At 53.0% G+C, this 26,375-nt stretch overlaps 10 protein-coding genes across 10 annotated transcripts; 7 read left to right on the top strand and 3 right to left on the bottom strand.

The window, feature by feature from the left end:
• Window positions 1-111: 111 nt before the first annotated feature.
• On the top strand, window positions 112-1,409 carry NUU61_009753 (trafficking protein particle complex subunit 13; the record flags this gene model as incomplete). The annotated part of the gene is made up of 5 exons (XM_056660278.1): window positions 112-178; window positions 245-251; window positions 308-431; window positions 497-1,015; window positions 1,116-1,409. 5 exons carry the CDS (start codon window positions 112-114, stop codon window positions 1,407-1,409), a joined length of 1,011 nt encoding a protein of 336 aa, XP_056506776.1.
• Window positions 1,410-3,104: 1,695 nt separating this feature from the next.
• On the top strand, window positions 3,105-3,428 carry NUU61_009752 (uncharacterized protein; the record flags this gene model as incomplete). Its single annotated transcript, XM_056660277.1, has 1 exon — window positions 3,105-3,428. The coding sequence occupies one exon, from the start codon at window positions 3,105-3,107 to the stop codon at window positions 3,426-3,428; it is 324 nt and encodes a 107-aa protein (XP_056506775.1).
• Window positions 3,429-4,215: 787 nt separating this feature from the next.
• Window positions 4,216-7,883, top strand: NUU61_009751 (dDENN domain protein; the record flags this gene model as incomplete). Its single annotated transcript, XM_056660276.1, has 5 exons — window positions 4,216-5,850; window positions 5,916-5,975; window positions 6,025-7,366; window positions 7,429-7,683; window positions 7,741-7,883. 5 exons carry the CDS (start codon window positions 4,216-4,218, stop codon window positions 7,881-7,883), a joined length of 3,435 nt encoding a protein of 1,144 aa, XP_056506774.1.
• Window positions 7,884-9,363: 1,480 nt separating this feature from the next.
• On the top strand, window positions 9,364-11,472 carry NUU61_009750 (type I 3-dehydroquinate dehydratase; the record flags this gene model as incomplete). The annotated part of the gene is made up of 1 exon (XM_056660275.1): window positions 9,364-11,472. The coding sequence occupies one exon, from the start codon at window positions 9,364-9,366 to the stop codon at window positions 11,470-11,472; it is 2,109 nt and encodes a 702-aa protein (XP_056506773.1).
• A 228-nt stretch (window positions 11,473-11,700) lies between these two features.
• Window positions 11,701-12,570, top strand: NUU61_009749 (FMN-binding negative transcriptional regulator; the record flags this gene model as incomplete). The annotated part of the gene is made up of 1 exon (XM_056660274.1): window positions 11,701-12,570. One exon carries the CDS (start codon window positions 11,701-11,703, stop codon window positions 12,568-12,570), a length of 870 nt encoding a protein of 289 aa, XP_056506772.1.
• Window positions 12,571-13,474: 904 nt separating this feature from the next.
• NUU61_009748 (transcription factor domain-containing protein) lies at window positions 13,475-16,354 on the top strand (the record flags this gene model as incomplete). Its single annotated transcript, XM_056660273.1, has 5 exons — window positions 13,475-13,691; window positions 13,751-14,216; window positions 14,274-14,452; window positions 14,500-15,547; window positions 15,619-16,354. The coding sequence occupies 5 exons, from the start codon at window positions 13,475-13,477 to the stop codon at window positions 16,352-16,354; spliced, it is 2,646 nt and encodes an 881-aa protein (XP_056506771.1).
• A 318-nt stretch (window positions 16,355-16,672) lies between these two features.
• NUU61_009747 (peroxisomal copper amine oxidase) lies at window positions 16,673-18,840 on the bottom strand (the record flags this gene model as incomplete). Its single annotated transcript, XM_056660272.1, has 2 exons — window positions 16,673-18,669; window positions 18,726-18,840. 2 exons carry the CDS (start codon window positions 18,838-18,840, stop codon window positions 16,673-16,675), a joined length of 2,112 nt encoding a protein of 703 aa, XP_056506770.1.
• Window positions 18,841-19,869: 1,029 nt separating this feature from the next.
• Window positions 19,870-21,523, top strand: NUU61_009746 (uncharacterized protein; the record flags this gene model as incomplete). Its single annotated transcript, XM_056660271.1, has 3 exons — window positions 19,870-19,997; window positions 20,069-20,437; window positions 20,512-21,523. 3 exons carry the CDS (start codon window positions 19,870-19,872, stop codon window positions 21,521-21,523), a joined length of 1,509 nt encoding a protein of 502 aa, XP_056506769.1.
• Window positions 21,524-21,806: 283 nt separating this feature from the next.
• NUU61_009745 (uncharacterized protein) lies at window positions 21,807-23,414 on the bottom strand (the record flags this gene model as incomplete). The annotated part of the gene is made up of 1 exon (XM_056660270.1): window positions 21,807-23,414. One exon carries the CDS (start codon window positions 23,412-23,414, stop codon window positions 21,807-21,809), a length of 1,608 nt encoding a protein of 535 aa, XP_056506768.1.
• Window positions 23,415-25,330: 1,916 nt separating this feature from the next.
• NUU61_009744 (EXPERA domain-containing protein) lies at window positions 25,331-26,169 on the bottom strand (the record flags this gene model as incomplete). Its single annotated transcript, XM_056660269.1, has 3 exons — window positions 25,331-25,443; window positions 25,498-25,896; window positions 25,956-26,169. The coding sequence occupies 3 exons, from the start codon at window positions 26,167-26,169 to the stop codon at window positions 25,331-25,333; spliced, it is 726 nt and encodes a 241-aa protein (XP_056506767.1).
• Between the last annotated feature and the right edge of the window lie 206 nt (window positions 26,170-26,375).

Below are 26,375 nucleotides of genomic sequence, written 5' to 3'. Positions count from 1 at the left end.
CTGTGCTTTCGCATTGCTGTCAACATGCCTCGAGCATGCTGCAATGCCCAAAAAGACTACAATCAATAAGTTTGCTTTTGGTTTGATTATTTGAGACCCCTTCTTTTCTTCATGGCTCGCCCGCGGGCCCCATCGGGCGCCGATGCCCCGAAAGAACCCCATGCGGTTTCTCTCAAAGGTATGCAGTTGTGACATAGGACTTAAAGAATAGATCTTGCATGCTGACCCTATATTTGTATGATAGTTTTACGGTAAGCTCGGCCTTTCCTTGATGGCCAGCCGCTTGACTTCTCCTGACGCCCACCAGCCTCTCACGACCTTCTCTGTCTTATCAATACCCCCTCCCCGCCGCCATCACAAAGATCTCAACCAAGGCCCCCTTAAGCTATCCGTCTGCAGGCTCGGATGATCAATTCATTCTTACTCCTCTGGTGGGTGAATAGTGGATTTTCATCGCTCTTCACCCAGATGTTTTTGGCTGACACCCGGGGAATAGCTCACACTACCCCCAGCATTCGGATCGGTTTATGTCGGAGAGACCTTTGGCTGCACACTAAGCGCGAACAATGAGATCCCAACCGATGAGCCGGGGCGGGCCGTCACGTCAGTACGAATCGTCGCCGAAATGCAAACCCCGTCGTCAGTCGCAGCTCTCGAGCTTGAGCCGGCCGGCGACTCGGCCCAGTCCGATGGGCTCCAGATCGGCGAGTCGTTACAGAAGATTGTGCGATTTGACCTCAAAGAGGAAGGGAATCATATTCTAGCTGTCAGTGTCAGCTATAACGAGACGAGAGTCAGTCCGGATGCCCAAGCGGCCAGTGGCCGGGTCCGGACCTTTCGCAAGCTCTATCAGTTTGTCGCGCAGCCGTGTCTCAGTGTGCGAACAAAGGCGTCAGAACTTCCGCCATTGGAGGTAAATAACAAGTCACTTGGCCCGTATGGGAAAACGCGACTGCTCCGGTTCGCCCTGGAGGCGCAACTGGAAAACGTCGGGGATGGCGCTGTGGTGGTCAAGGTAAACATTTCCCTTCCCTCGACATTCTTGTCAATGGATACAATGCGGATATTACGTATTCACCTTCCAACCCTGGTCTCAACTAACGTACACCCGGCAGCAAACTCGATTGAACCCCAAGCCACCGTTCAAATCCCAGTCCCTCAATTGGGATACCATGCGCCCAGATATGTCGGCGGCGCCGCTCCCGACCTTAAACCCGCGCGACGTCCTACAGGTCGCGTTCGTGGTGGAGCAAGAAGAGGGTCGACACGACGGTCTTGAAACGCTTCAAAAGGATCTCCGGCGGGACGGTCGCGCCACCCTAGGCCAGTTGTCGATTGAATGGCGCGGCGCTATGGGAGACAAGGGATTCTTGACGACGGGCAATTTGATGAGCCGGAAACGCAGCTGAAACCGCGGTGTGAGACCCGATGGGTCCCGCTGCTGTACAACAGCATGCCACCCGAGTCTTCGGTGCATGTAGCCGCCTCGTTGCATGAAGGCCACGACTACTCCCATAGTTGACCGGCTGCAAGGGCGAAATGTATGGTACAGGAATTGTAGCTCATACTGTACCCTCAGGATATAGTTACTTGTCTTGGGTCAATTCCGTCGCAAGATGTACTATACCATGCCATAATGAGCCATGTTTCTTGTATTTTCTTTTCCCGTAGTGCTAGCTTCCAGCCCTACAGCAAGGTTCCATGGTATCCTGGTAGTCTGCCAAGCCACGCACCAAGTCCCTGGCGCCACCAGCATGGGAGTCGGCCGGCGGCTTTGGCCATGCAGCTGATGCTTGACCAGGGTTATTACACGGTGGACTCGATAAAACACCCTGGTTGTGCGGCGTGGAGATATGTAGTTGCTTCCGTGCATATATTGGTTTCGCTTAACAACACAGAAACAAAAAGTAAATGACAAGACATAAATGTTTTATATGTTTTATCGATATTTGATCAACCCTCACACAGCCTCCACAATGAGGATTCGGGCACTTGCTCAGTCTGCAGTGGGACTAAGAAGGGTCGAGACCATCGTAGAGTCTTCGATCTATTGATATTGATACATTGGAGAATTGGATGTTCAAATACTTTCCCACCGCTTATTCGCAATTCTCAAAGCAGTAAGTACACGAGGAAGATGCAGGTCAGGATAACCTTGCCCTAAGTACTGTGCAGCTGGAATGCAGGCGATCGAAAAAAGCTACCGGTGCATACAGCAACCGAGCGATCGACTTGTAGGATCCTCATGGACTAGCGTGTGGCGGGCTGAACACGGACCCGAAGATCCCCGGGCGAGATAGAGTGGGTTTGAAGGGTGTCTTGTTAGCTGGAGGTCCCAGAACATTGGGACGAACTCTATGCTGTTCACCCGGGTTTGACTTGGCGAACTATGAAAGATAGCTATACAATCATGCTTTGAGTGCCTCTGGGATCACGTCTAACCCATCTCTTTTCTCTTTTAGCAACTGTGTGAATGTCTTTCATCCTCGGGGCTCCACTGCCAACTTCAGTATAGATCGGCTCCCCGGAGGCAAAATGCCTCCACTTGGTCGACTCCTGACGCGAGCAAAGACTTGGTATACCTGCAAAGTTTAGTCGAGGTTTGTCTCCCCAGAAAGAATATGGTAGATTTCGATCGAACGGAAAGTCTCAATGGCGGTTTGCGAACGCATTGCCATGACCCATCGAGAGTCAAGGATATGTATATGTCCAGAGCAATACCATCAGTCTTATCGTATGGCAATCAGTCCGGCATCGGTAGCGTCCGACGCTATTGCGGCCCCCTGAGCGAGAGAGTGAGACAAAAAGCCCCGAATATCAGGGGCTTCTGCAGGGCAAGAATGACATTGTCACATACAAAAACGAAGTCGGTCAGCAACTCCCAAGACCGCCATGTCTCACACTGCGACGTCAAAAGAAAAAAGTGATCATCAGCAATTCCGCCCCCAATAAGCAGATAATACCTGCAGAAAAAGGGCTCTTTCTTCCCTTTCTGACATTCCGGGCCGTTGGAAGGATCCCTGAGGGAAAAGACATATGATCTTCATTATCGGTGATTGTTCCCTTTTTCCTGTGCTCGGTGGACTAGGCGAACGCCTTCAACCATGGAATCATCGCTGCCGACCCCTGGGACCGGCCATCTGAGCTTCTCCCTTTTTTTCACGGCAAGTCCGAACGGTTCATTGATTTTCAACGAGCGACCCCTAGCGAGCCAAGCAACAGTGCACGATATGCTCCACCGAGATCGCCCTGAGATTGGCATCGGTTGTTTTGTACTGCCCTGGGAGAGTGGAGCCGAGGGCAGTCTGAATCCCGTAGTCAACGTCCGTATGGGAGCATACTCGTATGTAAAGATTCTTTTGATTTCCCTGGCATCTTTGCATGATGAGAAGTCTCGAGTGATGGGTGTGTGTACCCCGGAGGTCTAGAAAGCCCCGTTACGCGGCATATGGCTGCAGGCGCCGACCGGGTCAGACTCTTGTGCCGCCAACGGGTCCTCTGATCGCCGTCTTCTCAGTGGCATTGCGTTGGGTCGGAGAGATTGTTCCTGAGTCTGCTATTTGACCTTCTCTTGGAACTCGACAGGGAGAGAAAATTAAAGAAGGAAATAAAAGAGATAAAAGAAAAGAGAATGTATGTAGAGTGGGGAACTCTGTGTGCGCAGCTACAGCGTAAAGTACCTCAGTAACTGCATTACATGCCTACGCAACCAGCCGGTCTCCCCTGAGAAAAAGAAAGGAAAATTGAAATAGTAAAAAAAATTGGGCGAAAATAAAAGAAAATCGTAAAAATCAAAAATACAAGAGGAATAAAAAGAATAAAAAGAAAATGCCCCATAACACAATATTCAGGTGGCATTGAAAGTGTGCTTCTACAATCGTCATTTCCTCTCCTTTTCCCTCCGCCACCACGCCAAAACCCACCCCCGAAATTGATCTTCACTCCCAAACCCCTCCTCCCCTCCCAAGTCCCTGCTCTTTCTCCCCCCCCATTCTCGCAATTAGTGCAAGGCTCGCCCTTTTCCTCACCGACCTCGGCGTTTCTCTCGCCAAACCGCATGTGCTTGGAAGTCTCGTTGCTATCGTCTGCAGCATCCACAGCCCACACACCCCCCTGATTGATTGCGGTCGGAGATCGCAGTCTAATCCATGTGGTGACAAGACCTAGGTGGAACATTGACCCGTCAGAGCAATCGGTATATTGCGATTCGCCACGATGCCATCGACGGGCGCCACGGAGGGTGCCCCTCTCGCCGACTACTTCTGGATCGCTGGGGTGGATGGGTCGGAGATCTTGGATACTTTCAAGCGACTCGGGGAGGACTATCGCGCCAACGGTGCCACGTCTCCCGGACCGGCTTTCACGGACACGATCCAGGAGGATGCCGACGCAGAGGAGGAACACATGCCGGACGCTGTGTCCCGGCCCAATTCGATGCTGTTCACTGGCGCCAGCCGACGCAACTCGTATCAGCGACTCTCCACCGTATCCAAGGACTCCGAAAAAACGAACGGGGCGAGCAGCAACCGCAGCAGTTTGACGGTCAAGGGGGCGTCGTCTCCGTTGCGGGCATCTGCCATGTTCTCCGACGACTTCGATTTCGACCAAGCGTTGTTTAAGTTTGCTTCGGAGCGGGACACTTTCTTGACGGACTTGAGTCTGAGCGCCGGGGCTATCACATCCAACTCTCGCCCACGCTCTCGCGTTCGCACGCAGAAGATTGTTAACGACGAGTCGCCTTCGCCGGGGTCCAACCTTCTCAGATCGGGCATTGGGAGCGTGCGCCGACACATGGCGTTCCGGGATATGAATAGTATGAAGAGACAGCCGTCCGTTGCTCGTCAAGGTGAGATTGGCCCCGAATTGATGTTGTTTCAACCTTGCCACCCCGAGGCGTTGTTGGAAGGTCTTGCTAACCGACGCCTGCGCTCATCAGCTTCCGTGCGGACTTCGCGACGACTCAGTAACTATAACTCGGTGATTCCCGTTCCGCAACCGCTCGAGATTTCTCCCACGATGCACCCATTGAAACGGCGGTTTGAGCCCGTTCTCCTCGACCGATACCCCACTCGAGGCATGGCGGACGAGATGAAACAGCGCGGAAACTTCCCAGATTACGTTCCGATGTTCGCTTTCCCAAATGATATCAACATCGTATCCTCGGACCAGCGACCGCGCTCTACCTGGCACGGATTCGCCATGACGACGGACAACGGCTCCAGACTTCATGCCATCTGCGTGATTATCTGGATCCCACTCAACCCACAAGCGGCGGACGAGCTGGAGCAACGCTGTGAGGAATGGCGGAAAGACAACATGACCGATGAGGAGCGCGAATTAGCGGCGAGCTTGGGTGAAAGGTTGGCCTCTGAGCGGGCTAAGCTCTCTCAACTCTTGGCGAAGCTACCTACCGTTCCCTCGGGGTCTGACTCGCGTGAACAACTCGAAGATGAGATCAGCACCGTGGAGGAAAAGATTGGGCTGATGACCGACCTATTGCGCCCCGTCCGCCACGGCGCAGCTTCGAAGATCGAGGGGCTCACAGACGGCGACACTGGGTTTTGGATTCCACGTGCGTACGGTATTCTTGGTCGAGAGAGCACGATGACAAGCTTCTGGAAGGAATGGCTGAAGGCTATCGTGGTTCCTATGACCGAGGGGAGTGTGCAGCGTGTACCGCCCAGTTCTCCGCGGATGGGAGTGTGGCAGCCACTCGAGCGATATGTTATGAACCTGTGCACGGAAGCCTTCTGCCCGATTTCCTCCAAGACCCAGGTTGAACTTGCCATCCGAGAGTTGCGGCTATTCGCTCGGAAAGAAGCCCCCAATGAACTGCCGGGTTCTCGCAATGTACGTTCAAAACTTCGATTTCAAGTTATGTTCGTCGTCTTGACTCTCACTAATTATTTCTCTAGACCGATCTTTATGCCTTGTTCCGAACATTGTCGGTCCCCAACATCATCATTCTTTTCGAGGTCAGCATTCCAGGTCAGAATCTTTAAGAGTTATGCTGACTAGACACAGTACGCAATTACGGAGTCACGTATCATCTTTCTTTCTTCCCACACATCCATGCTCTACCTCGCAACGAGGGCCCTGGTGGATCTCTTGTTCCCTATCCCGTGGTCGGGTGTGTTGATCCCGGTTCTTCCTGCCCGTCTGGTTCAAGCGATTGAGGCGCCTTGTCCGTACATCGTGGGCATCGAGCGTCGGTATGAGAAGGTGGAACTGCCCACGGACGACTTTGTTCTGGTGGATCTGGACTCCGATATGATTGAAAGCACCGTCCGTCCTACTCCGCTCCCGCGTCACCAACGCAGAAAGCTGTTGTCTCTTCTGCAGATGGCTGCCCCTCATCATAGCCGCTGCGGAGTTCCAACTGGCCCTCCTGCCCATGCAATCGAAACATATCCGTGGGACTCCTTCGTGACAGAAAATGCGGCCACCTTCTCTTCGAAAGCGCCCGCAACCAATTTGGCCAAGTACGTCGGTCTCAATTCCAGTGCTTTCGGTTCGACGGCTGTTGTCCCAGGCTCCTACCAGGCCCCAGTTTTCAACGTCTTTTCATACGCCCGACATGAGCAAACTCCTTCCCGTGGGTATTCATCTAGAGGGCACGACCGGCCTGGCACGAGCTCGACATCGAGAGCCGGCGCGTCTCCTCCCTCCCCGAGAGAGAGCTCGCCCACCTCGGGTCACTTTCCCCCGCCTCCGCCTACTCCACCATCGCGGAATGACTCCGGAATGGCGTTGCAGGCCTCACTGCGTGAAAAGCGCTCCGGTCATTTCGACGCGGCATCGCGAAGGAGTTCATCATTTGGGGTCACTCGCCGCCCCAGTGCGCCGTTCCTTGGCCATGCGCCCAACTTGTCGGTGACAACCCTCAACACAGACCATGGTGCTGGTTCCACTTATGCGCCCTCCGTGTATGCGCAATCCACCATCGCCGCCTCGACGATCGTTCCCCAAGCTACGGTCCAGCCAGTCAACAACGCTGAGGGCACTTGCTGGGTCGAGGGACACTATTTCCAAGTCCAGCCGTGGGATGAGAAATTGACCTGTGCTATCTGTGATGAACGGGCTGAGGAAGGAATGTACAAGTGCTCTGCATGCAAGTTGATTGTACACAACCGTTGTGCGTCCCAGGTCTGTCTGGTGTGCGACGCAGCCTTCCATCCAGACCAGATCCGCGCTGCGTTCGTCAGGTGCTTTGCCAGCTTGCTTTATACGTACAAGAAATACCTCGTGCCAACCAACAGCGAGAAGAGAAAAGCGGGTCTGTACTACACCTTCAACATGGAGGCGTTCTTGAAGAGTCTCCCGCATGAACACGCCGAGTACGTTGCTATTTTGCAGCAGACTCAAGGTAAGCTTTGATTTGTCTTTCCAGTCGTCGGCTGTGTTGGGAGGTTGCTAACATTTCCCCAGGGTTCAACGAGTTCATCAGTGAACGCGAGAGAACCAGTCCCAAGGCCAAGGACTCGAGGATGGCGTTGTTCGATGAGATTGTTTTGTCGAAGCGTAACCGCGGCCGGACGTCGATCTTCTCCGGTCGGTCGACCACCGACTTCCTGTCGGACACATCCAACCATCTCTGGCGAACTGCTAGCGCCTCATTCTTTGCCCCGAGTAGTCGCAGTCAGCAAAATTTGTCAGGCGATTACAGCAGGGTAGTCACACGAGGTAAGTCCAGGAAGAAGGCTCTTGGTGTCCCTTTCTCCACTAACAATCTATCTTCAGCACCGGCAAAACTCGACACCAGCCTGATGAAAGAACCCCGCATGATCCATGGTGCTCCGCGAGTCTCCAAGGCGGCCAATAATGCGCGTAGGAAACCGTTACCCAAGCTCATGAACGGATTGGCGATTTCTCCGCCAAGCTAATTTGGGAGAATTCCTGGTTAACTGTCCGAATATCATCTATCCACCTGGGCCAATCCATGCATATCTTTCTCGAAATGAACCCGTCTCCCACCTGAATTATCGATTCCAGCACTCCTTGTGCTCACCTTTCGTGGCAACGACCTGTCTTATCTGTACATATCCCGCTGGAGGGCAGTACGTGAATGCCACCAATCGCGGCCATTGACAACGCACGCCAATGCAAAACCAGAAAGGCAGACCGCTGGCCCGGCTGAACTTCCAAAACCACATCTTTTTTTTCTTACAACCTCCCCTCCTATGCTGAGCCCTTCTCAGTGGCGGCTGTCTGCACATTGCTCTTCATGGCCATTTCATCATCTACCATTCACGAGCTCTGCATCTGTCGAGTGATATCTGTTGCGTATTTGCTTCATTCTCCTGAACATATCGTTCCGCTTGTCATGTATTTGCGTGGAGTACATTACTTCCGGGATCATGTACTCCACCCGAACCCCGGTTCAAAATCCTCGCGTCGACGTGACGATTCCTCGAACGCGTCCCCCCGTCCCCGTACATAGTGTTTCGCCGGCTTGATGCCGGAGTTGAACGAAACAAAAAAGTGCACTTTCGGCTGTGATATGGCTTCATTTACCGGATCTACACCTGCTCTGAAGCTTTTTCTTTTTTTCCTTGTTATCTTTCATCTGGGCAAATCTCTTCCAGCTGTGTTTCTGAATCTTGTCATTCCCCAATACCCCTCCGTGATTTGGCTGGTATTTTTCTCTCGTTTCTTCCTGTGACATACACTTGTTGGGTGGAATTCTGGTTTCTGACTTGTATTCGATGTCCCACCATGGCCATTTTGTTTTGCAACCTTGCCTTGTCACATAATATGACTTTGCCACGCATCTCACGACAGAAACATTATTTGATGTATGGGTGAATTGTATGCTCCTCTCTTGTATACATCTCACCCTCTGCATTCGACTCCAATATAGATTCCATATTTCTTATGCCAAAATATATCCGGATGCCATGCCATACAGTCTCTCGCCGATCTATACAACCGCGGCCGGTGATTGGCGGAGAAATGCAACGCGCAGTTTTCCCCCGCGATGGATCCGCGGCGCGCGCATTGGAGGGAAACCGCCGCTCAAGTTCTTCCAGCGTCTCCAATGCCGCACGATCGCTGTTGTTGCCTGAGACTTAAGACTTAAAAGTCTACATTGGCCTCGCATGCAAGTGACCAAAGTCCCTGATTCGATTCGTGCGCTCCCCCGACTATCCCCAGCTTCGTTGATCCCCGGATTTTGGTTTCCTTGATATCCCGCTTCTTTTGACCTGTGGGGAATCTCCCGGGTGGTTCTTCTTCAATTCATTTTTTATTTCCCGCTTATTTGTTCTCTTCTCTTCTTAAACCCCGAGCGTCGTTGCCTTCCGGTTCAGCTATGAAAACGCCTCGGTCTGCTATGCGATGATTCCCACAGCTCTTCCGCAGCCCATGGCGACGCCGCTGCTTGACGACCCGATCTCTGCGACAGAGCCCAAGGGCCAGGATTCCGTCATTCCCAAGGATGCTGCCCCCGCACCCAGTATCGCCACAATAGCTTCTACCACCGTTCCTGCGGAGGCTCGAGAAGCGGTGACAGCTTCCGAGGCTCCGACAGGGAGTATCGTGATCGTGTTCGGGTCGAACCAGGAGCATATTGTGCACATGGTCGCGGAGGTACTGGGAAAATCATGGACAACAGAGACGTCGCCAGCGACCCTTGCGCGCGCGAACGATCCGACCGTAGCTGGGGTTCTGGCGCATCAGCTAGAACAAGGCCTTCACGGATGCGACAGATCGGCTCTGGTTATTATCAACACGCACTGTGTGGAGGATGGGTCTGCGCCAGACGACCGGCTTACTGAAAGCTGCGACTACGAGTTCCTATACTCGCGCACTCCTTTCCTCAGACGGGACCTCGCCCGGTTTCTGTCCCTTATTCTTGGCCAAACAAGACCGCACGAGGATCTTCGCACGAAAACCCGCACCAACTTCATCTCGACCACATTCCCGGATGTGCATGCCGCACTCCCGAACTTGGATATTCTGTCTGTCGGGTCGGACGCCGTGGAGATCCGCGTGGACCTACTCGTTGAGCCTGGGCTGGATGCAACCCCCGCCAGCCCCGTGCCCAGTCTGAAGTATGTGGGCCAGCAGCTGATGCTGTTGCGGCAACATACCGAGCTGCCGATTATTTTCACGACGCGATGTACCAAGGAAAATGGGAAATTCCCCATGGATGACCCGAGCCTGTTCTACAAGTACCTGCGCCGCGCTATTCAATGGGGGGTCGAGTACATTGATGTAGAGCTGTGGCTGCCCGAGGACATCCGGCGGCGGCTGGCCGAGGTCAAAGGCCACAGCATCATATTGTCGGCATTCCACAATTTCTCGGGAACGTGGAAATGGACATCCCCCGAGGCGCAGCGCATCTTCACCGAGAGTGCCAAGTACGCTGACATCGTGAAGATGATCGCCATGGTGCAAACGCCCGAGGAAAACTACGAGCTGGAGTACTTCCGATCCACTATCAAAAACCGCGGTCCCGGTCCGTTGCTGTCGGCCGTCAATATGGGCCAGGTGGGACAGCTGTCGCGGGCCCTCAACGCGGTGTTTTCTCCCATCACTCATCCTCTTCTCCCGATGATCGCGGCACCCGGCCAGCTAACTGCGGCTGAGATTAATGAGGCTTTGCACATCATGGGCCAGTTGCCCAAACGCGATTTATATGCAATTGGGTCGTTCCGGTCCACACCGCATTCTATGTTCATGGAGAAGTGTCTCAACGAACTGGGCTTGCCGCATATCTTTTCCTCCGTTGACCGCGGGCCCAAGGGGTCCATGGAGTCGGTGGTTATGCAGCCACATTTTGGCGGTGCTTCTCTTAACCCGCCCGTGGCTAGTACAGTTGGTTATATCCCTGTTGTGAGCGATGCCGCCCGCGCCATTGGGCTGGTGGATACCATCGCCATGGCCGCGCCGGGTGACAATCCGACGAACGGGAACACCCGGTTCATTGGAGAGAACGCTGCGTGGAAAGGGATCCGAGCAACTCTGACGCGCGAGTACGTGCCGTCAGCCTATCACGGCCGAGCAGCAATCATCCTTGCTGGGTCCGAAACCGACGCCTCGGCAGCGATCTTCGCGCTGCGCAGTTTGGGCGTTGGCGCGATCTACACGGTCGGGTTCAAAGCCACGGGCCCGCTAGCCGCCGGTCTGGAGCCATTCACTTCCATCCAATCCGTCAAACTTGTCGAGCAGCCCTTTGTGATTGTCTCGGTACTTCCGCCTGAAAAATCGCTGCTTGTCCAGCCGCTTTTGCGCCACTACCGCGCCAACGGCCGCTCGTCGCCGCCCTCAACCCGCGGAAAGGTCTACCTGGATCTGACCAGCGGGCCTCGCAAGGGTGATCCGCTCGGTGTCGCGACTAGTGCCGGGTGGACGGCGTACGGGTTCGAGGATGTCAGTGCCTGGACTACAGTTGAGACGCTGCGGCTGCTCGTCGGGCAGAATGTGCCGTTCGACTTTGTGCGCATGGCGTCGGGACGCCCACTGTTCTAGGTGTTATTGTTGGAGTTATACCATGGCATTGAATGCAATAGATCCTCTATATTCTTGAACTGCGGGCTCTATATTTTTCCCCTCGTAGATGATAAGCGTCTTATCGCGGAATCCGGGGTCAACCCCTCACTGCTTTAACCAGCTGTCAATTCACTTGACATTTCCTCGTTTTCTTTCTTTCTTTCTTTCGTTCCTTTTCTTTTGAAGCGATTGATATATTTAGATACAATGCATCTCCGCCCCGACCACGCCGTGCGTGACCTCCCCACCCTCCACGCCTTCATCCACGCCCACCCCCTCGGCGTGCTCACCACGTCCATTCCCTCGGAGAACCACCCGACACTGCAATGCAGCCACATCCCCTGGGTGCTGGACAGCGAGGACACGGAGACGGCACATGGGACAGAGAATAGACCCGCTCTGGGGGTTCTGCGTGGCCACATTGCCCGCCAAAACCCGCAAAGCCAAGCCATAGTCGAGGCTGTTACCACCACCACCAGCAGTGAGACTCCAGCTTCAGCTACAAGCAACACTATAAAAGAATATACACTCCCCGACGACGTCCTCATCGTCTTTACCAGCCCCATCGACCACTACATCACCCCACACTTCTACACCGAATCCAAGCCCGCCACGGGCAAAGTCGCCCCGACGTGGAACTATGCCGCCGTGCAGGTCTACGGGCGCGCGACAATTTACCATGATAGCAAGGAAGAGGCGACGGCCGCGTTTCTGCGGGGACAGATCTCTGATCTGGCGCGGTTGGGTGAGGTGGGGGTTATGGGGTTTGATGAGAATACTACGGAAGAGAACCAGTCAAAGAAAAAGAGCCAGCAACAGGGACAGCAACAGAGCGGCCGTTCGTCTGAGTCCGCGCCTGCGCCGTGGAAGATTGCCGATGCGCCGGCTGGATATATTGCGGTTCTGTTGAAGAATATTGTCGGTATGCGGATTGAGATTGTGCGTATTGAGGGCCGCTTTAAAGTGAGTCAGGAGCGGCCGGTTAATGATCGTGGGGGTGTGGTTGAGGGACTGGAGAGGATGCAGACGGCGCGGGCGAAGGAGATGGCTGATTTTGTGCGGAGGGGGAGGTTGTAAGTAAATAGAGATACTGAATGTATACTTCCAAGGTTGTCATTAGCTTCCTCTTACTTAGTAGTTCGGCTATTTGTTCTCTAGAATATCCATCGATATCTCGATGTCCGGCATCTCGCTTGGATAAATGCTTGTTGGCGCCCGAGGGATGGAGCATTTCTGCAGGAACACCACCAGACCTCGGCGCAGTCTTGTTCTCTCCCACCTGGACAATAAAGTCCTGCTAGTATTGCTGCTACACGGCCGAGCATCGACCAGGGACCAAACGGCCGGGGGTGAAGCTGTGCCGTATCCAAAGCAGTGGCTAATGTCGTTGATCGCAAGTAAATACAGGCCTCGGCTCTTCAGAAGCCCCTTTCATTTCGTGCGACCACATCCTTGGGTCCGTGGGGGTAGTTTTGCATGTTTGGCATCCTTTGTTTTCTTTGTTGCCCATGATCCGGGGTATAGTCAACAACCGGGAAAGCGGGAATTTTGGCAGTCTGCAAGAGAGAAAACATGGAAGAGGCAACATTCTATGCCCAATCTAGAGACGCATGTGCTGTGACCACGCTGCGCGGCCCGGGTTGTTCGGATGTTGGCGTCGAAGCCCTAACCGGCGCAAGAGGGAAACAGGCAAATGCCCCGATGCTGCAGACTATGCAAGTCAAGGGTTCAGAGGGATCAGCATGATTCAAGAGTAGAGCTAATTGGAAATAAACGAATAAAATAATAAAGAACAAAAAAGAATAATAGCGGGAAGAAAGAAAGGGGAAATCCCACTTCTCCGCATTTTCTTCCTTTTCCCCACAACTCCTGATTAACTGCTTTGGGCTTAGACGCTTGTTCTTTTGGCTTCTTCTTTCTTTTCCTCTCCTTCTCCTTGTTCCTCGCCTTCCACCTTCCCGTCACTGTCCATGTATCCGCCATGTCTCGCCCCCAGGTCAGCATCGACCGTCTCACGCCCCGCCGTGTAGCCACCGAGCCGCGCGAGTCGATGAACTGCAAATCCTGTCGCAAAAGAAAGGTCGGTCACCCTCGACCAACAGCAAGCATAAGACTCAAGATTCATTCTCAGATCAAATGCAATCGCTTGCGACCAAGCTGCGAGGCATGCAAGGTGTTCCAATGTCCCTGTGTCTACGGTGGGTCCCTCCGCGTGGGCAACATGCCGATCTGCGAGGTCTGACGTCCTCATCCCCAGATGCCATTCCCAAAAAGCGTGGCCCCAAGACCGATGTACTGGAAGCCCTTTTGAAACGAGTCGATGGACTGGAAAAACGGCTCCAGGATGATACTAACTCCATCTCCCCTACCTCACCTGGCCCTAAACCCGACGAGCCCCCGAACTATACCATTGCCCGGCGCAATACCATCGACGCATCCTCGTTCAATTTATATACCCCCACCGACCCCCAGCCTGCTCAATCAGCTTCCTTGCCTCAGCATGCGCCGCAATTCGCCAGGCCGACCGGCCACGGCTCGTCGCCGGGCTTGCAGCCGAGTCCACCACAGAATGGGGGTTTGTCCAATGCCCTGCTTGATGCCTACTTTGCGCGGTTGCATGGCAAACCTTTTTTTATTCTTGACGAGGCGACGACGCGGCAGAACTATCAGTTGGGCCAATTGCCGGCGTGTTTGTCAATGGCCATTTTTGCACTGACAACAAGGTATCTTAAGTGATATTATTGTTTCCTCTCTATGAATCATATCACTGACGGCGGTAGGTATATGAATGTACCAAGTCAATCTGACCAGTCCCTGCGCATGGGACTGGATGCGGCATTCCAGGCTCGTCGCATGGTCGACGTGGACAACCCTACCGTGGAGGGTCTGCAGACTCTGCTATTGCTTTCCCAGGCTTTCTTCGCTTACGGCCTGGGGAAGAAAGCCTATATGACATTTTGTATGTTGCATCTCTGCGCCCTCTGACCCACCGCTAATTATTACTAGCAAATTGTGTCGCTATGGTGGTTGCCCTTGGCCTTTACCGCGAGGTGCCATCCAAGGTCAACCTCTCGCCTTCCGAGCGCGAGATGCAACGACGCCTCTTTTGGATGGCATACCTTATGGACAGATTTATCAACTGTGGATCATGGCGTCCCTGTCTTATCTCAGACCACTCCATTGTCCTGCGCCTTCCATCCTGGGCTCCCCACACGGCCGGCCTCAATATTGAAGGAGAGCTTTTCCATATGGGGCCAAACATTCAATACTCTGCCGATTCGCGCCGAAAATCCCCGAGCACTGCATCTCTGCTCATTGACATTACACGTATCCTTGGTGTCACCAATCGCTATCTGGCCGCCGGGGGCGTCAAGGGCGACTCACACTTCCCGTGGCATGCGCTCTCGAATCTTTCCAAGATCCGACAGGAGTTGGATATCTGGGCTGCCGGCACGCAAGATGTTTTTACCTCTATAGAGGCCTTATTTGGGCATCCAGAAAGCACTACACTTCTGCTGAGCAAGTTGATATACCATCTTGTGCACTGCCTAATTTACCGCCCATTCCTCCCGATTGACCTCGTCGAGCTGCGGGGTACAGGACAGCACCAGTCATGGCAAATCGAGGCGACTAATCTTTGCTTTTCGCACTCGAATGCCATTGCCGAACTCGTCGAGCTCGGTCGTAGCTCCCCGCTGATTGAGTGGCCTGCATTTGTGGGTTACTGTGTGTGCACTGCTGGCACAGTCCATGTGCATGGCGTACATTACAAAGGCCGGGAGGGCGAAGTGTTTTCGTCGAGTGACGAGTTTCTCACTCGTGGCATGCAACAGCTGGCCTGGTTGCGCAATGCGTGGACAGGGCTTCAGCATCAGCGAGAATTGCTCCAAGCCATCTATACTTGTCATTCGGAGTTGGTGCACAACCTTGCCAGCAGTCCTATTCGCTTCTCTCCTGTGTTTCACCTCGAGGATTTCCTTGACAGGTATCCAGGACTGACGGTCGATGGATCCCACATTCAACTGGTTGATATGGGGGAAGAAACAGTATCAAGGTAATCTTTCTTTTTCCCTATGCGCAACAACCGGTGTTTTATATTCTGGATTTTCACTGATCAGGCAATAGTATGGCGAATTTTGGGGACCAGCAAGATCACTACTATCAGCAATCAATTCCTACGCCCTCATTCCAGAACCCATCTGGCTTCTATTCTACCTCACGAGCAGCACCGCCCACTCCCTTGTCATCCATGCAAGGTCACGAAGTGGGCCGTCGAGGTTCTCAATCTCAAATGGGAACAAATACAGCGCCTAATCCCTTCTCCCCAACCCTGCATTTCCATCCACAAGCCCACCAACCGCAGTCTTCGCCCTCCATGTCCACAATATTCCCTATGCCCAGCGGAACAGAACTGTCCCCAGGTCCTTCTGGAACCACAGCCACAAAAAACAGCAACCTCGCTCTCCCAAGCGCCTTTTCCCCCTCCGCTTTCGGCCTCTCCCCTTCAGTCTTCCTCTCCGACCCAGCACTGAACCTAGCCCCAACTCCACCCTCCAACCCGCAATACGCCACGTTTCCCTTCGACTCTGTCCACGCCGGCATGGGTGGAGCTGCACAACCCGGCGCTGGCGGCACAGCTGCCTTGACCCCAGGTGCCCATTCGCAATCTAGCACCTCGCATACCGCGGGTAGCGAGACTGGGGGTTTGGAAAAAGACCCGTTTCTGGGTCTGCTGGAGCAGCTGACGGAGAATGAACGCTCTCAAGGCGGGCCCAGTGAGCTGGAATTTTTCTTGACTGGCACGGGATCTGTGGAGGGAGAGCATGAATTGACTCATGAGAAGAAGATGGGTGGATCGTAGGGCATGAAATTTCTGTCTTTTGGTTCTCGCATGTATTTTGTATTTGTTGAACGATGTGTATGCTGCTCTATTGTTCTTGGAGAGTCTGTTCCGTTGATACCCAGCGCATTTATATTTTGGTGATTCAATTTGCTCTGTTTACTACTAATTTTTGTTTCTTGAACTAGATTCAGTATGAGGAAGTGATGCAAAAATATTTATAATTTTTCAAGACAACAACCAACATGAGGCTATCTACAGAACACCTGGGTATGTCCATTCATCCAACCCATAACAGACCTAATTTTTTACAATACCCCAGTTCTTCCCAACAACGACTTACAGCCTGGAGTTGTTCGCGGAGGCATTGCCGCCCGCACAACAAGAAGACGGAAACGCGCTCGTCGACATCGTATCCACACAAACCGCCGACGGCGGCACCCATAGCGCCGGATTCTTCTGGAAGAAATTCGACGCCCGCAGCATAATACTGACCGGCTCAGCCGGCATGATCGGGAAATCCTCCGTGCGCGGGAAATGTGTCAGTCCAAACTGCAGGTAGCAGACGATATCGGTGTTCTCGATATTCTCGTCGCGCTGCGCCCAGTCCAGCACGGTCTGGTTGTGCGGGTGGTTTTCGGCGCCTGTCGACTGGCAGACGTAGTCGCCGGCGGGGAATAGCTCGTAGTCCTTGTAGGGCACGACCCATAACGGCTTGCGTGCAAACGCGGCCCGCTTGTAGACCACGCTGCCGGGTTTGGCGAGCAGGGGCGGGCACGAGGTGTTGAGGATCTTGAAGCCGATGGGTTTCTTGGCGATGCTGTTGACGCGGTTTGTGTTCACGATGTCCCATGACCGGTTGGTTTCGTAGCAGTAGTCGGCGGCGCCTTCGAGTGCGGTGCGCAGCGGTGTTTTCTTGCTGTAGAAGGCGTTGCCGTATGGATTCTGTGGGGAACCGACGGCGTGCTCGGAGGCGACGGCGTCGCTTTGGATCACGGAGTTGTTGCTGCCGTCGATCTCGGGGTCTATCCGCAGGGAGAAGAGATGCTGGTGGTTGTGCGCGGTGATTTGCGGCGCCACTTCTGTGCCGTAGGGCGCGGCTTGCTCGGTGGGGTGCATGCAGTAGGTGTTGAGCATGCCGGTGAGTTTGATCTCCAGCTTGTAGGTGCCGTCCAGCGTGAACGTGTGGTAGAAGCCATACTCGTAGTTCGCGGCCGTGATGATCTGCGAGATGATGAGCTTGCGGTCGCGCGCCGAAATCACCGTGCCGTCGCGGTAATCTGTGTGTTTGTACAGCAGCCCGTTGTCCTCTTCGTGGATGCAGATCGCGTTCTTGATCACCGCCGCCTCGCCCTTGCCGGTCGCCATCACCCCGTCCATGTAGTGGATTGCCCCCTTGCAGTCGCAGCCCAGCTTGAGCGAGTTCGTCATCAGTCCCGTGCCGTATTCACCCACGTCGAAGGCGTGTTTCTTGTGGTGCGGCTCCTCGGGACAGCCGTAGGGCACGACCATTTCGACGATGCTGATTCGGTTGAAGAGGGTCCGTTCGCGGTCCTCGTACATGTCGTGAGCCCGGACGTCCGAGATGACAATACCTTCGCGGTAGTTGAAACCAATATGCATCTTGTACCCGGCCCACGACAGCTCGTTCCCGCGCACGCGGAACGACACTCCCTGTGGCTGAGTGATATCGATAGGTTTCAGACGATCATGGTTGTACTTATCGCTGATGAATTCAGGCAAATAGTTGTGCTCCTTGAGAGGAACAGCCGTGCGTTCACCATTCACATAGCGTACATCAACACTCAGCACCTCCTCCGTCTCGGTATCGGCAACAACAGTGAAATCCAGCGGGTGCGCATACTGGTTATCGAACTCCGAGCTGCGGTAGTACGCCAGACCTTGCTGCAGCCGCCGCTCAAAGCCCCAGCGCTCGTCGACCCCAATGGCCCATGCATCCAGGAACACTTTCGACATGTCGCTGATTCCCAGCTCTTTGCATGCCCGGATCACACGCGTGTCCTTGCGCGCAATGCGCTCCATCACGTCGAGGTCTTCGAGTGTAAGTGTCGGCATTACCTCGTGCACTTCCTTCCAGCTTTCGACGGTGGCCTTGCTCAGGTTGGCAACTACCTCGGCGACCTGGCCCGTTTCGCGCTCCAGAATGATGGCGAAGGCTCGTCGGTCTGGGATGGGCGTTTTGCCCTGTCGGAAGGCGGCATATTCGGCCTTGCGCGGCTCACGGAGTGTGAGGCAGTTGAACTTGATTGTTCGGGGGCTGGCGTATTCGCGAATCAGCTTGGCTGCCGCTGGGATCTCTGTGATGGACAACTGGTCTGGGATGTGTTAGTGGGTTTCAAGCGTTGAGTTGGTGTCTTGTCTGAGGTCATACCTAGTGGGTGCGGTGTGCCTTGTGGAAGAAATGCCGCTGCTGCTACACTGTCATAGTCTCCCTCCCGGAAGATTGTGTAACCCGGGATCGATGTGGTATCGGGGGCAGACGCCATGGTGACGATATATGATGAACGATAAAGAAAGATTAGAAAAAAGGAATCAAGACAGTAGCTTGGAATACTTTGGAGATTCAACCGATCCCATCCTCATTATTTCGATGCCCTTTATATATTGTGGTCTCGTTGGTATCAGATCGATTGTGTTCGCATGGACTTTCCGTGTCGGGAAGCTCGGGTGCTCTATACAACATTCGCGATTGTCTCGCGACTCTTCCCGACCTGTGGGCTCTCACCTCGTTTCTCTATTTAGGTAACCCTTGGAGAAATCATATTCTTTACGTACTTTGTATGTTAGATTTATTGTGAGTCTTTGCAATATTTCGTAAATGCCTTGCAGGAACACTATCCAGTCAATCGAGCTATGCTGTGCGGGGATGGCAGACCACAGCATATGCACTGTTGTCATTATTCTACTGCATTGCCACATGAATCCGTCATGGACAAACAAGGACTTGTCTTATCTCTAACTTACTACGTTGATGTAGCGTTAATTCAAGCTTATTCTTGCATGGCACGTGACATGTCAGTCTAACTGTCAAGATTCAAGATTCAATACTCAGCGTGTACATTCATTCCAGTTTCTATTGTTTGAAAAAAATGCATGAGAGCAAAGTAGTATCTTCCATTACTTTGAACGCCACCTATCCATCACAAACCCTCTCGTGGAATACGACCGAGCACATCTTGAAGATAGGCTAGAGTTGCCTGTTTAGGCATAGCGCTAGGGCGAGCCGCCGTGATTGATGCCCGCGTCCGAAGACCGAGTCGACTCCACCTCCGCGTTTATCTGAACTATACACGGTGGGCCTGCCATGTGGATCTGTTTCAAGGAGGACCAGATGGCAACCCGGGTCTCTCTGCTCTATTCCTAAAATGGGCATGTACAGCCGAGACAGAGAGGTATTGTTGCTGATACGGCTGAGGGAGCTTGTAGGGACTTAAGAACTGTCTGCAATCATCTTCAACGATGCACTTACATTTTGTTCGAGAGAAAAATTGACATTGTTTTTCGTTTCAAACATTATGTCGGACGTGTCAGTGCAGCTTACGGCTCCTAATGGTCGTACTTGGACTCAGCCGACGGGCTTGTTTATCAACAATCAATGGGTGAAGTCCTCGGATGGCGACAAGATTGCTAGTATCAACCCAGCGTAAGTCAACACGGAGAGTACCCGATAGTCACTGGAGGTTTTGTGCTAACCCACCTATTCTGAACCTGCAGAACCGCTAAAGAGATCACTTCCGTGCATGCTGCATCAGCCCAGGATGTCGACGACGCCGTCAAAGCAGCTCGTGCGGCCTTGAACGATCCCAGCTGGCGCGACCTGCCGGCCTCTGATCGCGGCAAGTTGATGAGCCGGCTGAGCCAGCTCATTGAGGAAAACCGAGAGACCCTGGCGACAATCGAGACTTGCGATAATGGCAAGCCATACAGCGTCTCGCTGAACGACGATATGACCGAGGCCGCCGAAACCATTCGGTATTATGGTGGCTTTGCTGATAAGGTGTTTGGGCGGGTAATTGACACCACCCCGGACAAATTTGCGTATACTGTGCGCGAGCCGGTTGGGGTGTGTGGGCAGATTATTCCGTGAGTGCACTGTTTTCTCTCTTCATTCTTAAGAGTTCGGGGTGATCTGGCCCACCATGACTGATACCTTGTAGATGGAATTTCCCCCTTGCAATGGCCGCCTGGAAACTAGGCCCTGCACTGGCCTGCGGGAACACCGTGGTGCTCAAACCCGCCGAACAGACCCCTCTTTCAATCCTGTTCCTAGCCAATCTAATCGCCAAAGCCGGCTTCCCTCCCGGCGTGGTGAATATCGTTAACGGCCACGGTGCCATAGCCGGAGCAGCTCTGGCATCGCACATGGATGTCGACAAGATCGCATTCACAGGCAGCACAGCCACCGCGAAACACATCATGAAGATGGCCAGCGGGAACCTGAAGAACATCACTCTGGAAACCGGTGGCAAGAGCCCTCTGATTGTCTTCAACGACGCCGACCTCGAGCAGGCAGTCGAGTGGGCCCATATCGGGATCATGTACAACCAGGGCCAGATCTGCACGGCCACGTCGCGGATCCTGGTGCAGGACGAGATCTACGACCGGTTCCTCGAGGCCTTTAAGGCGCAGGTCAAGAATGTGTCCAAGGTCGGAGATCCGTTCGACGAGAGCACGTTCCAGGGCCCGCAGGTGACCCAGGCTCAATATGACCGGATTATGTCGTTCGTCGATGTGGGCAAATCTGAAAAGGCCACGCTTGAGGTTGGCGGGAAGCCCTTTACGGGTGTGGGCGATGACAAGGGGTTCTTTGTTGAGCCGACGGTTTTCACGAACGTGTCGCCGAAGATGCGCATCTATCAGGAAGAAGTCTTCGGTCCGTTCGTGGTCATTGCTCGGTTCAGTACCGAGGAGGATGCTATCGAGATGGCCAACGATAGCACTTATGGGCTTGGTAGCGCTCTCTTCACAACGAATCTCACGCGTGCCCATCGCGTTGCGAAGAAAATTGAAGCGGGCATGGTGTGGGTCAATTCGAGCAATGATAGCGACTGGCGCATTCCGTTTGGCGGTGTGAAGCAGAGTGGCATTGGTCGCGAGCTGGGCGAGGCTGGGTTGGATGCATATTCTAGCATCAAGGCCGTGCATGTCAACATGAAGTCAAAGCTTTGAAGTTGGGGCACGCTGGACTTGGAGTTGATTCATTGCTAGATGATTGCGCATTTTGAGATGGAAATACAAAAACACCTTATATATTTTGAAGACTACAAACTGACTACAAAATAAGAATAAGGTGAAAGATAAGGAAATCATTTTCTCAATCGTCGAATCCATCTTTCTACCGTTCTATATCCCAATCGACAACAACCATATCCCACAGGCTTGCACTGCCAACTCACTCTCATATCATCGCACCAATTCTATAACCATGCCACAAAAGACACATAACAGCACTTCATCTGTCATCTTTTTTCGGCTCCGGAGGCGGTGGCTCACTTCTCACTCCCTGAGCCTGGATGACCTGTGCCATCGACTCTTCAGTATTCAGATAAGTGCGACTGCCCTGAATAAACCAGAAAGACAGCGCAATCGAAAGCATGACACCAAAAACAGCAATGGCATAATTCATGCCAGAGCCCGAAGGATTTGGAGAGCTGGGAAAGAAAAAGAAGACCGTCGTCACGCAGCAATAGACGACACTGACCCAATTCGCGGGGGTCCCCAGCTTTCCAAGGTGAAACTGGCCCCCGGGCGGTAGTTTATCGCGTCCCACCATCAGAACGGTGAAAATGGGTATGCCGTAAGAAATTGTGAGAGCAATAGTGCTCACGCTCAGTATAGCGTTCAGGACGGTCTCGGCAAAAAGAAACAACACTCCCACCAAGGCAATCAGAACGCCCTGGAACCACAATGCGCGGACAGGCGCCTTCCACTCTGAACTGACGTGGGACAAATATAGGCTGAACGGCAAGCCGCCATCGCGCGCAAAGCCCCAGGTGAGGCGGGATGCGGTCGTCACGATACTGACGCCTTGGCCGAGGCCGTTGAGGATGAACAGCGCAATCAACACAACACCCCCATTCTGACCCACGGTGTCTTGAACGAGCTCCATAAATGGCAGTCCGCTCGGGGCATCGATCACTTTCTTGACTCGCTGAATGCAGAACAGGCACACCATCATCAGAATAAAGCCACTGGTGGCGCCGGAGAGGACGGCCAAATAGATGACCTTGGGGGCATTTTTCCGCGGCGCAGGGATTTCCTCCACCAGGTGGATCACAGCGTCGAAGGCAGTCAACCCATAGGCGGCCTGCACAAGACCAATAAACCACACGACCCCATCCGGCCACCTCGTCTGATTCACCCACTGTCCGAACACAAAGGAAGGAGGTTGGAACGAGAGGCCAGTTCTGACACCGACAGAAATGAGCAGTGCCAGAGAAAACACAAAGAACAAACCAAAGAACCACACGCCCACAAAGTTGTTCAGCCACGGCAGGAACTTCTCTCTCCGGCATCCGACGACATTGATCAGTGTCAGGATGAATACCGCTCCGAGATAAACGCAAAACTCCAGCCATCCCTGCTGTGCTCCGGTCCATTCGACATCAAACATGACTTTCATCCCCAGAATGAAATTCGTCATGAACGCCACCTGCGAGGCAGCGAGCGTCCACCAGCCAAAGACATTGATCCAGGCACAGATGTAGGAAACAAAGCGTCCCCAACGCGAGTCCCACAGACGGTATATCCAATACGCCTGGCCTAATGCCGTTGGCATACTACTGCAGATTTCTCCCAGGGAGATGGCAACGCAGGTGTTGCAGAATGTCACCAAAGCCAGACCCCATAGAATAGAAATTGGACCGCCGTTGATGAGGCCGTCGGACAGATCTTGTGCAAAAGTGGACCATGTTCCCAGCACGCAAAAGGCAAGGGCGAGCATACTCCAGATGTTGAACTTGCGGTCAAGGATCTGGTCATGGCCAAAGGCCGCGAGGTCGTGTGCATCCTGGATGCTTTGATCAGTTGGCTTGAGGGTCGTGTCTGTTTCCAAGTCCATTTTGTTTTGTTTGGAGGTTCAGTAATGAAAAGAAACGGAAATATTAAGCCTGGTGCTGGGCGCTCATTTCCGAAGTTGGACTTTTGTAGATATTCTCAGCGTGTTGAAGGCTGTTCGGTATATATTTTTTTTCGTCTGGACCTTGGTGTTGTATATACACAGAATACCACATTCATCTCGCTATGCAACTACATGGGGTTTTCATTTTCTGGGGAACCCCACGGGCACCGTGTCGAGTGGCTATCGAGGGGTACCCCGTTCCTATGCCCACCGAGACCGGCCCACTTGGTGTCTTCGGAACCGGGGACAGCTGAAGGAAATGAAGTGGAGCGATGTATCCTGTCTCTTCATCATTCCGGATTCGTCATCCCCACATTCAGCTTGCGCAGGCACAGGATTCCCTGTTTAGAAAGTATATGCGGGCCGTAGGGCGACAAGGAAGGCTGAGGTCAATTGATCGGAAGATCTCCTACTTAACAGATCCTTCGGCGTGAGTATCGTCGCATCCGCGACACTTATTGGCTTTGGATCCCGATTCCTTGACACACACAACACGGTAACCATAGACTTCTGGTGGCAGACCCGAAGTGGCGAAACTACTTGATGTGGGGGTTGACCGAACAGCCATGACACCAACTTGTGGAATGAAGTCAAGCTCACATTGCAATCCATGGATTTCGCACTCCAGTATTTCCCAAATTCTTAACTCAGCAACCCCGTTCTTCCCCGGTGTCAACGTGGAGCCGGACGGATCGCGCTTGCTTGTACCTGCCCGAAATGGCCACAGGCGCTAGTTTCCGCCGTGGTGATCTATACCAAGGGCCGTGTCTGGTATATGGTAGAATGAAAGGATCCTTTGTGTGTGGTCTACCTTTCCTGCGAGGGAATTTGCGCAACAAATATAAGGGTCATATTCAGCCCGGAAAGCACTCCCTATCCCGGAGAGCGCGATTTATCGTAGCGTCTGAGATGTTTATTTCGTCCAATCAAATGGCGGAGGATTATATCGTAGCATAGGCACTTCAAGATATATGACTGGAGCGAAAGAGAGAAATAGCATATCCCACTCACAAGTTTTGCTTCTGCTGTCCCTTTCTCCCCAGCTATGCCTCGATCATCTTCGAAAGACACGTCGCTCCCTCGCCACCGATCCCATAACGGATGCTGGACCTGCAAGCGCAAACGCGTTCAATGCGACGAAATTCGGCCAGCCTGTGAAAGATGTAGCAGCCGAGGGCTTGTGTGTGAAGGGTACGAGGTCCGGCTGCGTTGGGGAAGCGGCATCGCGTCGCGAGGACGATACACCGGCGCAGAAAAACCGGTTAAAGAGGCCATTCCGCCTCGTTCGAAGCGGCGATGGAACCTCAGAATGAAAGAAGAGAAACCATGCCATGGAAATCAACAAGGCAAGCCAGTGGTGTTTGTGCGGCCAGAGTCAACACTAGGTATGGAGGTGAGCTCGTAATGCATCCATACCCTAATGCTAACATGCTGGATAGTCCCACTTCCTAAACCTGTTGAGCCGCGGGCGACAGTGAATATTTTGAATCCATCGGAGCAGCCGTCACAAATTGATCATGTTTTGATTCAACATTTTGAGATTCCTTCATCCATGGATCATAGGCGGAATATACACGATACTGGGGAACAGAGTCTTCGCCAGCTCAGGACGTTGGAAACATGTCCGGAAATATCAATTTAAACGGCGATTTCATGGTGCATTTTAGTGATGGTATCATTCGGGCGGGGTGATTATTTGACATGAATTCAAGGATGTGGCTTTCGTGCGGCTGGGATATAATGTATGGCCAATCTTCAATGAAAGCATATTTTCCTTACAAGTGTGCCGACGACCACCTGTGATGCATTAAGCAATTCTGGCACCCTGGAACGGGCTGACAGTCTATTAAAGCCTTTTATTCGCTCTTGGCTATCTTTGAAGCCGAATCCGTCTGGCGAAGTGACTCTTCGGATTTTGCCAAAGCCTCGAAGGCTCTTTTGCCCATTGACAAACTGGTATAGACCAGGACTTGAAAATGGATTAGAATATGTCAATCAAAATTGGACAGTTGATAGTACTCACGCGATGGAATCACAATCCAAAATGCATTGAGGAACACAAAGTACCCCCAGAACACAGATGCCTCGGGTCTCGAGTATGACACGTCAAAGATATAGTGGTCAAAGAGACAAGTCCCATAGTAAAGAACATTTCCATAGAGCTGACCAAGTGACACGACAACTTGCAGTGGGTATCGCAGAGGGTGCTGGGTCGTGATCATGAATGCCAGGGCAAAAGACAGCGGGCCCCAGCAGACGGCAGTGACGACTTCCATGCACAGCACAAAAGCATCTTGCGACAGGTACCTGGAATCGGACAGCGAGTATTCCTTCCACAACTGTCCAAATAGATCCTGCATCCCCGGCATATGGCGGAAATTGTACACGTAGTAGCCCTCGAAGAATAAGTGGATGCAGCCGCCTAATTGACCAGTCAATATTGTGTGTGTACTTGCAATAGCGGTCAAAACAGAGTCATACAAAGAGCAAACCACTTCAGAGTCAACAAATCATTGGTCGAAATCTTCGGCTGCACTCTCATCACCAGCAGGTAGCTGGCCAGAAAGATGATGGTACATCCTGTGACGAAAATCGACACCAGATCCCACGACTTCCACTCGTTGGCCAAATACCCCCCAATCTCGAGATTGAGGGGATAGTAGGGATGAACTGGCAGTCCAATCGGAGACGACATTTTTGAGAGATTAACAAACAGCTCTGTCTGGCACGAATGAAATGCTGTTTTATGCCAGTCCCACGTGACCGGGCATCTGTCAGGCCATGTCGGGGACAAGCCGGCCGAGAGTACGAGACGGAGGATTCACATCCGACGGCTTTAGTGCATCTTGTCTGCAACTCAGTTCTTGCTGCCTTTGGTGAATCCATCCTTGCCAATCCACC

Source organism: Penicillium alfredii (genome assembly GCF_028826965.1).
Source record: "Penicillium alfredii strain IBT 34128 chromosome Unknown utg000012l_segment0_segment0, whole genome shotgun sequence".
In the NCBI taxonomy this organism is placed as follows: domain Eukaryota; kingdom Fungi; phylum Ascomycota; class Eurotiomycetes; order Eurotiales; family Aspergillaceae; genus Penicillium; species Penicillium alfredii.
Note: the sequence above shows the minus strand (reverse complement) of the source record. Positions and strands in the feature narration are given on the sequence as shown.